This window comes from Meriones unguiculatus, chromosome 15, assembly GCF_030254825.1.
Source record: "Meriones unguiculatus strain TT.TT164.6M chromosome 15, Bangor_MerUng_6.1, whole genome shotgun sequence".
NCBI lineage: Eukaryota > Metazoa > Chordata > Mammalia > Rodentia > Muridae > Meriones > Meriones unguiculatus.
Genome location: NC_083362.1, coordinates 46,452,098 through 46,468,041, shown reverse-complemented (window position 1 = coordinate 46,468,041; position 15,944 = coordinate 46,452,098). Strand labels below are relative to the sequence as shown.

Here is a 15,944-nt window from a genome sequence, read left to right as displayed (position 1 = left end):
TCTTAACTGCTGAGCCATCTCACCAACCACAATTAATATACTCTTTTAAACAAATGCACACTTTTACTTAGAATTTTAAATAGGCTGAAATAATTGGAGAGGGGCTTAGAAATTCAAGGAACCCACCTCCTCTCTTTCTCCCTTCTCTCTCTTCAATGGCCATGAAATGAGCTTCACTATGGCTCCTGCCATGATTCTTGGCCTTATCACTGTCTCGACCAAGCACGGACTGAAACCTTCACCATTAGCCAGGTGTAGTGGCACACTCCTTTGATCCTAGCACTTGGGAGGCAGAGGCTGGCAGACCCTTGTGACTTTGAGGCCAGCTTGTTCTACATATTGAGTTCCAAGACAGCCTGAGCTATATAGTGAGACCCTGTCTCAAAACAAAAGAAAAGAAACCTTCACCATCTAGCACCGAAACAAACTTTTCTTTTTGACTTGGTATTTGTTCACTAACAGAAGGTTAACAAGTAATAGTGCTATTACTCACAGTAGAGATGACTGTTACCACCTGGCCCAATAATCAGGAACTCACACTAGATCTTACATCTATAGAGGAAGTAATTTCTTCTTAATTAGTTTCACATATATTGTGCACTTTAATGGAGATTTCTGTGTAGAACCGTCTTGCTTTAAGCCAGGTGGTGGTGGTGGTGGCACACACCTTTGATCCCAGCACTCAGGAGGCAGAGGCCTCTGCGACTTCGAGGCCAGGCCTGGTGTACAGAGTGAATTCCAGGACAGCTAGGGCTAAAACAGAGAAACCCCGTCAAAAAACAAACAAACAAACAAACAAAAAACAAACAAAAAAACCTGTCTTACTCTGAATGAAATAACTACAATGTAGTTGATTGTTACTATTTTAAAAGAATCTTAGGGATTCCCAGTAAGTGAATTTAAAGCCAGTTTTTCTGAAGAAAAAGAGAAGAAATAGTTGAAGATCTGTTAGTTTACATGGTTTCACTAGGTAGTCCAGGCAGGCCTTAAACTCAAAGTAACCCTCTGTTTCAGCCTCCTGAGTGCTGGGATTACAGGCTTCAGCTACCACTCCTGGTTTGAGTCCCACTCATTTTAAAAATAATAATAATAAAATAATAAACTGTAGTGTGGTCTTTTGGTGATGGTAACCTCCTTACAAAAACTTGCCTTTCACAAAGGTCTATTTTAATTCTAAAAAAATAAAAATATTTCTAAATTTAATGCTAAAATCTTGGCAAAAAATATCTAAATATATGGGTGCAAACTGTTAATCAAATGTGCTTCTATTTTTCTGTCTCACAGTTGGAACACCAAATGTATACCCTAGGTTGCTTTAAAAAATGTTAGTATTCTGAAACAGGGTTTAAAACTGTGAGTAATGAAGCATTAAAACTGCACTTCTACGCATTCATATATATATAAACTTTTCTTGCTGACAACAAAAGTTTATAAATATATAAACTTATATATATATATCAAAATAATATATATAATATTAATTTTAAAAATTATTTATATTATTAAAAAATAAAAATTATGACTAAAACATAGGCTTCTATGCCTAATCTTCCTATGTGTCACTTTGTTAACCAAAAAATAGTATTCCTCTCTTTCCAGAAGGGAGGAGAAGAAATATGGGTAGGGCCAGATGCAGGGCCCAGCTTCCTGCTTCATTCGTGTGAAATGCCCAGGTTCTATAAAATCCCCCTGGTCTTCAGCCATGCACAAACGTTAGTCTTGTGCGGGAGCTGCTCCAGTGTCTTCTGCTAGCCTACAGGAGAAAAAGCAAGGCTTGAGAAGGAGTGAGAGGACATCCCAATACACATTCTGTGTGATAAGTATGTATGTGTCAGTGCATGTGCGTGCATGCCTTAACATGTTTATGGAGGTCAGAGGACAACTTTCAGGAACTGCTTCTCTCTTTCCACTGTGGCTTCTGGGAATCATTCAGAGTGGACTGGTACAGTGAGGGCTTTTATTGACTGAGTCCTGTGGTTCGACTCATAAAGGGCAGGACTAAAACTGTCGATAGGGGGTAGGGGTGTAGCCCTGTTGGTAGAATGCTTACCTAGCATGGACATGGCTGTGGGTTTAACACTTAGCACCCCAGAAACCTAAAACAAGAGGAAAAGACTCAGGTAACTAATGGCAGATTTCATTCAAGTCAGGGTTCCTCTGTGTAAGCCTTGGCTGTCCGGGAACTTGCTCTGTAGATCAAGCTGGCCCGGAACTCACAGAGATCCACCTGCTTCTGCCTCCCAAGTGCTGGGATTAAAGACATGGTGATGTCTGGCATATCTTCTCTTTAACAGACACGACTGCACATATTTATGGGATGTTTATGTATATTCAGCATATACATTCAACACAATTTAATTTACAGTACTCTGTAAAATGAAGAGCACCAGGGCTTTATGGCTTCAGAGCGTTTGAGACACCTAGGAAGAGCAATGATGGAGCTTACCAGCACGGATTTAAGTGTCTTTGGGAAATGCACTGGTCAGAACTCCTTCCGAAGGTCTGCGCCTGCCTTTCCTGGATGAAGTAATAGAGATACACTCTAGGACCGTGGTTCTCAACCTTCCTAATGCTGCGACCCTTTAATATAGTTCCTCATATTGTGGTGACCCCCAACCATAAAATTATTTTTGTTGCCACTTCTTAATTGTAATTTTGCTACCGTTATGAATTGTAATGTAAATATTTTATGAGACAGAGATTTGGCAAAGGGGATGCGACCTACAGGTTGAGAACCACTGTTCTAGGCCCTTTACTGTCCCTTTTTCTTTTAGAGGCAAGGTTTCAGGGAGCCTGGCTAGGCCCTGAACTCACTATGCAGCTGAGGATAGCCATAGACCCCTTACTCTCCTGCCTTCACCTCCCAAGTGCTGGGATTACAGGCGTGAACCACCACTTCCTGTTTTACCGGGTGCTGGGGAATGAACCCAGGGCTTTGTTTAGGCAAGCACTCTACAACCAATCCTCACTCCCTGCCAGAGACCTGGTTTCTTTGTCCACGCCATCACTTGCTTTTTATCTTTCTTAGCTCTGGTGGCTCACCAGTGTGTGGCCCGCACAAGCCGGAGTCAGCTTGTTGTTGAGACAGAGTCTCTCTGTGTAGCTCTGGGCTGTCCTGGAACTCACTATGCAGACCAAGATGGCCTCTGACTCACAGAGGTCCTCCTACCTCTGCCTCCCAGGCTCTGGGACTAAAGGCATGCGCTACTACGCCTGGCTTGGATCCAACATTTCGTGTCATAGTAGAGTACTTCAATTGGTCTTAATCAAACATGGTGAAAGTCTCATTCAAGTGAAGGATGAGTACACCCAGTCCCAGCATCAGTGGGGACACAGAAGGGAAAAGATAGCTCACATGTAAGAATCTGATGCCATGGGGCCAAGACAGGAGAGGCTCACTTCACCTAAGGTTGTCCTTGTATTGGTGAATCTTAGCAGGGTTTACTCACTGCATATGTCAGTGTTGGGTTCCCCACCCTGCTTGTTCCCCGCCCTCCAAACTCATGACCACCTGTAATCTTAAAATGTGACCTTATTTGGAAATCAGATCTCTGTAGATATAGTCAAGATGAGGTCATACCGGACAAGGCTGGGCCTTAAGGCCAATGACTGCCAGGATAAGAGGAAGGGGAGGGGAAATCTCACACAGACACACTGGGAAGGCCTTGTAGTAATGGGGACGGAGATTGGTGATGCAACCTCAAGGAAGGGGTGCCAAGGAGCACTAGGAGCCACCAGAAGAGGCTGGAAAAGACGCTTCTTCCTGGAAACCTGTGGCCCCGCTGACAGTGTGGGGTCCACCCCTAGAGCTGTTGAGGAATGAAGGCTTAAGCTACACAGTCCGTGGTCACTGGTGACGGCAGGTGGCTGTGGGGAATGGAGAGAGAGTCACAGCCGTGAGAGTCACAGGAGCCTGGCCCTCGGGAAGCGTCTCATCAGCCGAAGCTGTGAAGGCTCCTTTGAACCACTGCCCTTTAGCCTCGTGTACCTTGCGCAAGAGCCAACTCCCAGCAGAAATTCCCTGGCCTAGCTTCCTCCTCGCTTTCCCAACAGCCTGTCTGGAACATGTAGGCGGAGCATGGGTAATTTCACTTGTCTCCTCTTTGGAGAACAGGACTCAGTTTTAGGTGGACAGGACAACTCCAATGGACAAAGTCACCCTCCTGCTGCTTCTCTTTTACCCCGTGGCAAGAGGTGGGCAGTTTACAGGTGTTAAGAAAGGCTACCCAGGCAGCTGAGGGCACTGGAGCAAGGCCAGCTAGCTAGGAACTGACAGCAAAGGTGAAGTGATAGGGAACAGAAGGGCTGAGGGGCAGTGGCCCTGCAAGGGAAGGGTGCTACCGTCTGGTACTCGGAGAGTCTGCCTTTGACTTCCCAGGTTGTGCAAGAACTTTATTCTCTGTCGCCAACAATTTCTGCCAAGTATTTTTGACTTTCTGGCATCTTAATTGGAAAACATATCTTTTTTGCTATTTACCCAATTATGTAAGCTGGATCAAGTATTAAATTTTGCTCATCTGGAACACAGCTGGGAGCAGGCTATTTTCTTTTGTAAGAGAAAACCCTCTCAGAGAACCTGAGCTCAGAAAGATGAGAGTGTAAATGTCCCCCATGCTCCTAGGTCTTGGGAGCTAGTTCGTGTCTGTAATCCCCACATTCACCTCCAGGAGGTGGAGACAGGAGGATCAGAAGTTCAAGGTTACTCTCAGTTACAGAACAAGTTCAAGGCTAGCCTGGCCTTCTGGAGAGCCCACCCTCCCTGGCACCCAAAGAAAAGAATCACAGTTCCTTTCAGTTGAATGTGGTGACATAGGCTTGCAACCACAGCACTCAGAAGGCTGACGGAGAGGAGTGTCACAAGTTCTAAGCCAGCCTGGGCTACACAGTAAAACTTGTTTCAAAAAGTCAATCCCCTCCCTAAAAAGAATTTCAGTTCCTTATTAGCATAGGCTCCAAGCTGCAACCAATGGTAGGAAAGAGAGTAAAATTACCGAAACAGAAAAGGGAAACAGCAAAAACAAATATTAAAACAGGGCAAGCAGAGCGTGGGTGTCACAGGACTTTAATCTTGGTGCTTGGGAAGTAGAGGGGAGTGGGTGTCTGTGAGTTCCAGGTCAGTAAGTCCCTAACTCCCACCCCCCCAAAAAATCAAAACAAAACAGGAGCAAAAATTAGGTACTTTTTTAGAAATGTATTTCTTTCTTTCTTTATTATCTGTGGGTGGTGGTTTGTGTGAGGTGAGAGGGAAATTGGGGGGTTGGTTCTCTCCGAGGGGGACCCAGGGGTAGAACTCAGTTCCCCAGGCTTTGCAGCAGTTGCTTCTACCCACTGAGCCATCTCACTGGCCCGGTGCTTTTCTTTTACTTTGGATTTGCTCCAACATGGACATCTGGTCATTCTCAGGGTGACTCTGATAGTTGACAGAACTATATAGGTATTTGGGATGAGTTAATTTTGATGGTATGACGAGACCAGAGAGGTTGCTCAGTGGTTAAGAGCGTTGTTGCTCTTAGGAGACCCAGGTTCAGTTCCCAGCACCTATTTTTTTGTTGTCACAAACATTTGGAACTCCAGTTCCAGGGGATCCGATGGCCACTTCTGACATCTAAGGGTCAGCCACGAAGGTAGGACACATAAATACATGAAGGCAAAACATGCATATAAAGTAAAAATAAATGAAAAAAATCTCTTAAGAAGCTCCAACTCTGGGTCATACTGCTCATCCTGAATTAAGAAATCAAAAAATCTTTGAAAAGAATGTTTCAGGCTGCTTGCTGCATGGGCCTGTGCCTCCAACTTGCACACGAGGCTGCAGTTAAACCCAGAGAATAAGTTTCAAATTTATTACTTCAAATGTGATTTTTTAAAATGATTTATTGGTTTGTTGTATGTGCATTGGTGTTTTGCCTGCATGTATGTCTATGTGAGGGTGTCGGATCACTTGGGATTGGATTACAGACAGTTGTGAGCTGCCATGTGGGTTCTGGGAAGTGAACTCAGATCCTCTGAACAGTTAATGTTCTCAACCACTGAGCCATCTCCAGCACCCCCTCCCCCCGCCCTTTTTTTTTTTTTTTTGAGACAGTCTCACCATATAGTAGAGGAATTTTAATTCAGAACATGGCTGTTCTGGCAAGAGATCACATCCAAAGACCTTCTCAGTCTGTGTGATCCAGGCTGGGCTGGAATACAAATACTCCTTTAATCCAGGAGACAGAGAGGCAAGCAGAAATGAGTTCAAGGCCAGCCTGGTATAAAGCAAGTTTCAGGTAAAGAAAAGCTTAGATCCAGGCATGGTGGTACACGCCTTTAATCCCAAACAATGAAGGTAAAGTTAGTTTGTAGAAGTTTGAAAGTGATGTTTAATGGAGTGGCAGAAAAAGTGACGAATCAGAGAAAGATGTGACAGAGGAAAGAGAGAGGAAAGAGAAGCTACTTAAGGAGCAACACAGAGAAGGAGAGGGCAAGGAGGCAGTTTTACCCGAAGAGTTTTATAGACAGGTTGAAGACAGAATGAGTCAGAGAATAAGGGGCCAGAAGATGAGAGAAGATTGCTGGAGTTAGTTTGAGGCCAAGCAGACCAATTCAGAGGCTGAAAGGCCAGATTGAGTAAGTCAGCTGGGAGAGGAGTTTGAGCCAGAACAGCTGAGTTGAAAGAGCCAGCCTAGAACTTAGCAAGAACAAGAAAGGTGAACTTATTAAGAAGTAAGTCTCAAGCCGGGCACAGTGGCCCACGTATGTAATCCCAGCACTCAGGGAGGCAGAGGCCTCGATCTCTCTGAGTTCGAGGCTAATCTGGCCTACAAGCAAGCCCAAGACAGCCAAGGTTACACAGAGAAACCCTATCTTGAAAAACCAAAAAAGAAAAAAAGTCTTAGAGGCTGAAAACATTTTAGGCCTAGGTTACATTGTATGGAGGAAAGAAGCTTCCAGGACTAGGCCTAGGTTAGCAGAAGGAGGCAGTAGGCCTCCAACACAACTGAAGCAGGTGAACGAAAGTTACTTTTACACCATATAGCCCTGACTGGCCTGGAACTATGTAGACCACACTGGCCTTGAATTAAATATGATTTTTTAAAGTTCTTTATTAAGATTTATATTATCCAGATTCTAGTACATCAACTTACAGGAATCACTTGTATGCAGACTACTCCACTCATCTTAGGATTTAGAAGTACTCACCCACGACAAAGAAAAGACATCTCTAGTACCCACTTTTATCCCTAAGAAACCAAATTAAAAAACAAACAAAACAAACAAACAAACAAAAAACCCCAAACTAACCATATGTATAATCATTTAAAGTAACACAAATGATAAAGCAAATTCCTGACATTTCCATTAGATTTTAAGCTAAGGGATTTGTTTTCAAAAGAACTTAGTTTTTTTTTTTTTTCCATTAATTTCAATTTTTCACCTCAGCCACCCAAAAAATTTCACTGTCTCTTCTGCCCTTACGCCTTAACTGGTCCTCCTCCAAACCTAACTAACGCTCTGGACTCTTCTGTGCTTCTGCTCCCTTTTCCCCTTGGACTTCTGTGGCCGAGGAACCCCTAACGTCAGCAGATGGACCTGTGCATAACTGTGCCCTGGTCCCTGCAAGCCAAAGTCTCTGTGGCCTCAAGTGACACGGGCCTCCACTCTAGTCCCTACGCTTCCCATCATGCACCGCAGCTCACTAGTCACTCCTCGTCGTTGCTCACCTCACCTTCTCCGCCCCCTTCTGGAGCCCGCCCACTAGGACACGGGAATCCAGGCTGGTACAATGTCTGTTTTCTCCTCCACTTTCTGGCCATTAGGCCCAATTCACATGCAGCTTTTCACCTCCTTTGAAAGCTCTTCAAACCGGATTGGACTTCCCACGGACCCTGCACATTCATTGTTCCAGTTTTATTTTTGTTGTGCTGGGGTTCAGACTCAGGACTGAATAGACCATACTAGGTAAACTCTCCATCACTGACCTACATTTTAACTCTTAATATCCTCAACCACAGTACAAGGTTGATTCATTTGCTCTTGGTTACCTGGGAAACTGAGCCATCCAGTATTTCTGAAGCCCTGATCAGATGTTTTCCATAAAATAGTAAAACAAAACAAAAACAAACAAACCAAAAACCCCACAGAAATAAAAGCAAAACAGTTTGTGATCGTGATAATGCATTCAAAATCCCAGAGGGCACGCTCACTCGCCGAACGATCATCCATCATTGAACGAAGGAAAGACCACTTGTCTTCTGTCAAATGCTGGGACCGAGAACCACAGCGGAGGCCCCGGGAAACGAAAGAAAACCTTGCAGAAACTTTGCCCTGCTGGGGCTCAGTGGCTCCTGCCTCAAAGGCCTGACATGTGTGTCCGCCACCAGGCTCTATCAGGCAAAGATGCTGCCAGCACACCCGTCTCCTTTATGCTCCAGCATCGACATTCACACAGTCTTCTCAGAGACAAATCATTAAACACGCCTCAAACACTGCAGTGCTTGTCCAGGCTGGGGACACTAACTAAGTAAATAATTTGTAATAAATGATTCATCTTGTGAATGTAGTTAGATTTGAATAGTGGTTCTAAATTTTGTGACAGGGCTCGCCCCTCCCTCCCACCAGACAGAACATGAATATCAGTTTAGAGTCCAGTTAGGATTAAGAAGCCGTCCTTTCCTTTGGATAGCCTGAGGGAGGAAAGAGAGAACAGTTATAAACAGCACAAAACTCCCTCTACTTAAAAAAGATTCTTGGAGGCCAGAGGATCTGGAGTTCAAGGCCAACTTGGGTTACATGAGACCCTGTCTACAGAACAAGGGGGAGGGGTGAGCGGCGGAGGTGGGCTGGTGAGATGGCTCAGAAGGTAAAAGCACCCAGTCTGACAACCTGAGTCAGAGGTCAGAGATCAACTTGTTTTTCATCAGGGAGTCTCATTGTCACTTTCCAAAGCATTCAGTGCTCTCAATTTTCCGTCAGGACAACAGCACAAAGCTGAAGGTGGCTGAACCCCCCAGATACACATAGGGGCTAGTCAGAGGGGCAGGAATCAGCAGACTTGGCTTTAGCTTTGTATTTAAGCTGCAAGTATCTCACACAAATCAGAGAACAGAATGTTTAAAATATCTTCATCTACTATATCCTCATTTTAAAATTTTATTTAAAAGGAATAACTTCAGGGCTGGAGAGAAGGCTCAGAGGTTAAGAGCACTGACTGCTCTTTCAGAGGTCCTGAGTTCGGTTCCCAGAAACCATAAGGTGGCTCATGACCATCTATAATGAGATCTGGTGTCTTCTTTTGTCATAAAGGCAAACATGCAAATTAGACCACTTACATACACAAATAAATAAATATTAAATTTTGGCTATAATCTCCTAACTGACTCATTCAAAGCTGTGAACGTTTAGTGCTGCAAATTTAACATGTTGCAACATGCTTAACTTACTTGCAAACCACAACATGCTTAAGATGTTGGCTGAGATACAGTAATTTGAATAAGCACTTGCATAAATCTAGGGTTCCATGGAACATAGTTTGAAAACTCCTTTTTCTTCTCTTGGAGTGATTATCATTTAATTTAATGGTCTTACCTCTTAGGAGACAAGAGCAGCTTATGCTATAGGGATAGACCAAGGTTTAAATGTCTTTGGGTCATCTCTTGGGATCTAAAGAAAAAAAAAAAAAAAAGACCAAAGCTTACCATGTGTACTGTAACACATATTTGCCTACAATGTTTAACCAGAGAAATCATATCAAATCTTTATTTATTTATTTATTTATTTATTTATTGAGACAGAGTCTCAATACATGCTTCTAGCTGTCCTGGAACTCTATATAGATCAGGCTGGCCTGGACCCCACAGAGATCCACCTGCCTCTGTCTCCTGAGTGCTGGGATTAAAGGTGAGCATTACCATGCCTGGCCACATCAAATCTTAAGGTTTCCAAACCTCTCCTTAGAGGAGGCAGGGTTTCTCTGGTTCCTAGGGAACTGGACCCTGGCATTCCTTTTGAATGATAACTTTTATCAGCACATGAGAAGTGAAAGTGACGGGGTTAGGATGCTCTTTCCCAGTGTCATGGTGACAGAGCTGGCTGCAGCATTTACCAAAGCTGCCTGGTGTGAGCTCCTGCTGCTTAATCCCCAAGCTCTCTTTACTGTCTTGAATTTGACTCCATCATCTTCCTTGTGGTCTAGATGTCTATCTCCTCTGAGAATTCATCCTCTTGGCTTTGGCTTCAGGGCTACAAACACCTTCAGTACCTCTGCTCTGCTCACGTTTTTGTTTGAAGGGTTGACCATCGTGTCCATCTAAATTATTTTGACTTTTTGGTGCTGAGGATCAATCCCAGAGCCTTATGCAGCTTAAGCGTGCACTGTAGCTCTGAGCTACACTCCCATCCCTACGAAGGTGTAAAAAAAATAAAACTTTATCCTGGTAGCGGAAAGCTGTAAAGACTTCCCAAAGCATTTATTTTCTATTCATATTGGGAATGTATCTCAGGCAGAATATGTGGGTCTTTGAATCTTGTAACTACAAGCGAAACAAAACAAAACAAAATAGAAGAAAATTTTTTTTTCACCCAGGCAGTGGTGGCACAGGCCTTTAGTTCCAGCACTCGGGAGGCAGAGGCAGGTGGATCTCAGAGTTGGAGGCCAACATGGTCTACAGAGTAAGTTTCAGGGCAGCCAGAGCTACATAGTGAGACCCTGTCTCAAAGCAAACAAGCAAGCACACAAACAAACAAAAAAACAAAAATAGCATCATCAACAACAAAAGCAAGGGGAAAAAGAAAAAAGGAAATTTGCTACAGTTTTACCTTTCAGGACGGTTCTTGATTTCCTTGGAAATATTGTGGGACCCTACTATCAAGGTGGAAGTCAGGCGTTCCCAGATATAGTCTCTGAGCTTGGAATAAGATTATGGCTCCCTCTCTGCCTGGTCTGGGGAACCCCAGATCTTCTAAGGAACATTGTAGAGTCCTCAGGGAAATTACAAGCCCAATCCTCTCGTGATAAACCCATTTAGCAAGTACCAAGAGATTCCTGGAAACACCCACCCTATGCTATTGAGATGTTTTGGTGTCTTGACTTTCAACCAATGACCTTTAACTGTACCTGGGGTTCTTCCCCCACCCATAGGATAATTAAGTACTGCTTTCCCTTCTTATGACAGGGCTATGTTACTGTATGTAAATCAAATATCCCTGGCACTCCTAGCCCCATCAAATCAATCACATTCACCCCCAAAACCCCTCCTACTGCTCAAGATTTGTAAGTCCCTGTTTTACAGGAAATAAAGGGGCCGGCATCATCTATTTCACCATGACTGGCTGAGACTCATCATTTATTCTAGGGAAGGACAGGGGCCCCTTCTCCCTAAAAGACCCCTGGGGCTTGGCAAGGCAACCTCGTACTTCTACCATTCACCAGCGTGTCAGCATGCATCTATGCCACCATTTTTCTACTGCTCCACGCATGGCAGTGCCCATCTGTGGGAACAAGCATCTGGCTGTTCCTGAAGCAGCCATTTTGTCCACCTGGACAAACCAGGCTCCTGCCTCTGCCTCTCTCAGTTTTGGAGCTCCAAGCAAGTGAGCCTTCATTACTGGCTGCTCATAAAGTCACTAGCCGCCACCTGGCTCAGGTTTCAGAGCCCTGCACTCCTTTGATCTGGTGCTTCACGCTTTCCCACCCAGAGCATGCACTTCTGTTTCCCACCTGCAAGAAACTCAGCACAGAATGGCAGCTGTGTCCTGGGACAGCCCAGACTCCAGCTGGATGAAGAATGACAAAATATAAGTGAACCTGGTTTCTCTTCTCAAAGGCCTTCTCTTATTCTCCCCAGTCTGTGCAGCCATGCTTGTATTGCCTGGACTGGGCTAGCTCTGGACAAAGGTCCTGCCTGGTCTAGTCTGAGGTTAAGGTTTCTCTCCTGGTAAAAGGTGAGATTACTTAGTCTTTCAAAGCTCAATTCCGAGCTGGGGGTAGTGGCACAGCCTGTGATCCAACACCTGGAGGAAGCAAGAAGATTATCACAAGTTCTAGTCACAAGTTCTAGATATTAAGTTCCAGGCCAGTCAGGACTACATAAAGAGACCTTGTCTGAAAAAGCCCAAACAAGGACCTGGCAAGGTGGCTTGGTGGATAAAAGTAATTGCTGCCAAGCCTGGGAACCTGAGTTTGAGTCCCCAGGCACATAGTGGCCAGAGATAGAGACAGAGACAGAGAGAGGGAGAGAGAGAGAGAGAGAGAAAGAGAAAGAGAGAGAATACCTGAAAGCTGTCCTCTGACTTGTACCTAAAACCTACGATTTTTTTTAAATGTAATTAAAACATTTTGTTTAACAAAAATTAAACCAAACAAAACACCTGCTTCTTATTTTCTCCACCAAATCCCGGCCACTTGGGTACCTTCTCTGTTCTAGGGTGGAGATCAATATTCAGTCTGCCCTCCTCCCCTTGTCTGGAGTCTGACCTGCTCCCTAGCTTCTTAGCCCAAGACTGTAAGGCTGCTTCCTTTGTTAGTCTGAAACTTAAATTGCCCTACACGGAGGAGGATAGGTAAAGTCCTACCGGGATAGAACCAAAGCATCACCACATGGTAGAGAATTCATGTGGTTAGAAAATACTTAAACATGATATGTAAGTTATAGGGAGGGTGTGCTTGGGGCACAGTTGATGCTGCTTAGGGCACATTTCTTTCCCATAACCTCCAGACAGGGTTTCTCTGTGTAGCCCTGGCTGTCCTGGACTCGCTTTGTAGACCAGGCTGGTCTCAAACTCACAGAGATCTGCCTGCCTCTACCTCCCCAGTGCTGGGATTGCAGGCATGGGCCACTGAGACCTACTGGGGCATGTTTCTTAGAGGACTTGCAGTGTAAATTATTGACACTGGTGTCACATGACTGTCTGAGATTCACTGAGATTTACACTATCCAGTTCTAGCCCGGGATTACCTCAGCTGATCTTTGTGAAGCTTTTGTCATAACCTTATTAGGGTTTTGAGTTTTGCTGTTTTGCTGCTTTCCTCCCATTATTTAAAGTTGACTAGAAGAGAGCTGGGAGGTAGTGACAGTGGTAACAGCGCACACCTTTGATCGCAGCACTCAGGAGGCAGAGGGAGAGTGATCTGTGAGTTCAAGGCCAGCCTCATCTCCAGAGTGAGTGCTAAAACAGCCAGGGATACACAGAGAAACCCTGTCTGGAAAACCAAAAGAAAAAACAAACAAACAAACAAACAAAAAGGTGACGAGAAGAAAAGAGTCCTGTGCCAAGGCTAAGCTGGTTGCTTGGGTTGGCATCTGAGCGTCAAGATATCTGAATGGAGCTCCTCGCCTCTGGATCTCAGTGAGGGCTTCTCGGTAGAACCTGAAGATGACTGATGGTTTCTCTCACAGTGAAGGAAAACAACAATGACACTTTAGACCTCTCATAAAGGAGGGGTATGTGGCAACCTTAGCATTCTGTCACCCGTGATAATTAAAAACAAACAAACCTGCATTTTTAAAGTCTGTCAGTATTCCACAAGAAGGAGAACCACAGTTGTGGCCTCTTACAGTTTTCTAGTTTTACATTGTGTGTTTCTTCCTTTTGGGAAAAACCTACCTAGTAAAATCCAAATGCCCAGATTGCCCAGCGAATGGGCTGGTTCGCCACATTCCTTGGTGTGGTGCAGAGCCCGGCCAGGATCATTCCCTTGCCTGAATTTGACTTGGGATTTTTTTTTTTTTTACTTTTTGGCTACAGTATCGGCGGCAGTGTATACTCTGACAGATCCTCTGCTTCTTTATTTGTTACTAGACCTCAACCTCAGTCTTCTCTCCTCCACTCTCTGCCCGTAGAATGTATTGTATGTGGTCATGCACTTTGTATGAATACTTCAGAAATCTACTGATCCGTTTTAGACTTTTTATACTGTACTTATAATCAAACTTTTACTCTAGGGTGCTGAATAAATTTAGTCTTATTAAAATATATGGCCCCACAGTGATCTTTGCTATGACTGTCCTTTGCCTTCTGCCTGGTGCCACCCTCTCTTTACTCTTCTGGTCTGCACTCCGGACTTGGCTGGCTCTTGAGAACTCCGATCAAAGCCACACATCCACTAGAGAGGTCAAGGCCCATTTCCCTTGCAGCTGATTTCTCTCGCCTCTGGTTTCATGCTCCAGCATCATTGATGGCTGCCATCCATTAAATTTGTGGAAATTATAGCCTTAATTCATCATCACCATCACTGTGCGATAAAGATCGACTCGGCTGGTCTGGGCTATCCGCTGTTCATATTCCAAAGAAAGGCTCTGTCTTGCAGTTCCTTGGAGAGAACTCCCGAGTCTTTGGTATATCCCACCTGGTACCATCTGGAGCAAGGTCAGCCATGAGAGTAGTTCGAGAGTAGTTCCCCGCCTGTGCCACTTATTCCCAATAAAGATCTGGACTCTGGGCTGGTGAGATGGCTCAGGAGGTAAAGGATGAAAGGATGACCCCTACAAGTGTGCACGTAAAGACGTAAATGAGAAAAAAAATCTGGACAGGAAGGTGAAGCGAGAGAATCTGAAAGACAGCGAGGTCTGAGGGGCCTTGTGCAAAGGATGAAAAATTAGCATGCAAGAAAAGCGAATTGGCCAAGAGGAAGGCTGGACTTCCACATTTCCCCAGGCTGTACTAAATCTAACGGATTGTGTAGGCCCAGGGGCGCTCCAGAATGTCTCAGGGTGATCTGTGGTGCACTATACGACTAAACCTCAGATCTCTAGGTGGAGACTCAAGGTGCTAGTGAGACATGTAATATACATGTAAATTGTATGTAGAATTACACGTAACAGGGCATGTGCCTTTAAAAGTATACCCTTAATACACTCCTGTGGCAATGCAGTATGATTTTTAAAAAAATCTCACATTTTAAGAAACTGGAACTTTTGCAGAAGCTCACATGCAGAGTTAATAATACTTCTTGACGTCACTTCAGACTTAAGACCCTGTTGTGTCTAATGCTAATGCACAGCTGTAATCTTAAATAATGCACTCTTCCACGCCCCTGGCTTGAAACAACACATCTGTACTGAAAAGCAATGAATACAGGAGTTGAAAGCAGTCTTCTGAAATGAACAGCCATCGTAAATGTTGAACACACTTACGGGTATTGGCTGATGAACACCAATGCTTGTTATCTGATCAGCCGGGGTTAGGCAGAGTCTATGACTTACTCTCCTGTAAACTCTGTTAAAGATTTCTGTAAAGTGTCACTCATTCCTCCCCCATGGAATACTTTCTATGCCATTCAATAACAGAGAGTAAATCCCTTTGTTAGAAACTGATACACACACACACACACACACACACACACACACCTATCTTTACTTGCTGAGCCATTTCACCAGCCTCTCAAAAGACTTTTTCAAATGAATGGCTCTATTTTACACAAGCTGCTGTAAGCTGCTGGGGGAAAGATCAACAGACCATAGGAAGACAGGTAGATCTTCTGAACTAGAATAGCCACCCATCAGGACAGCACGTGGTCAGGGTCATCGCCAGTAAGATCGAGGCCAGCATGATCGAAGTGAGAACTCAGTGGCCCTCTGGTTGGACCACACCAGCAGTTCTCCATCCAGATGTGTATCTGAGGGCAGGTCACTTTTCATTTGTCTCTGAGACAGGGTCTCATACAGCTCAGGCTTACCTCAAAAATCACCATGGCTGGGGATGATTGTGACCTTCTGATCCTCCTGCCAGCAGCAGAGATTTTAGATTAAAAAAAATATACATTTGATAATAGTACCAGAGGGCTGGATGCAGTTCGGATGTAGAGTGTGCACCTAGCCTGTGGGAAGACCTGCACCCCACTGCGGGCACTGTGAAAACACAACTCAGCACAGCCAGCGCGACACCAAAACAATGTCAGAGGAGACGGATTCCACAGTAGGGTGACTGCTGTGTCAAGTGTCACCCGTTCCTGCAGGGAACAAGTC

General features: G+C 44.5%; 1 protein-coding gene across 1 annotated transcript in view; it reads right to left on the bottom strand.

Annotated features, from left to right (window-relative positions):
* Positions 1-6,900: 6,900 nt before the first annotated feature.
* LOC110559604 (aldehyde oxidase 2) overlaps positions 6,901-15,944 on the bottom strand; it is a 67,854-nt gene continuing 58,810 nt past the window's right edge. The window contains exons 25-26 of the mRNA XM_060368397.1: positions 9,568-9,642; positions 6,901-8,666 (exon numbers count right to left, since the gene is read on the bottom strand). Coding sequence (XP_060224380.1) covers positions 9,589-9,642 — 54 coding nt within the window. The 3' untranslated portion in view covers positions 6,901-8,666; positions 9,568-9,588. The remainder of the gene's footprint in view (positions 8,667-9,567; positions 9,643-15,944) is intronic.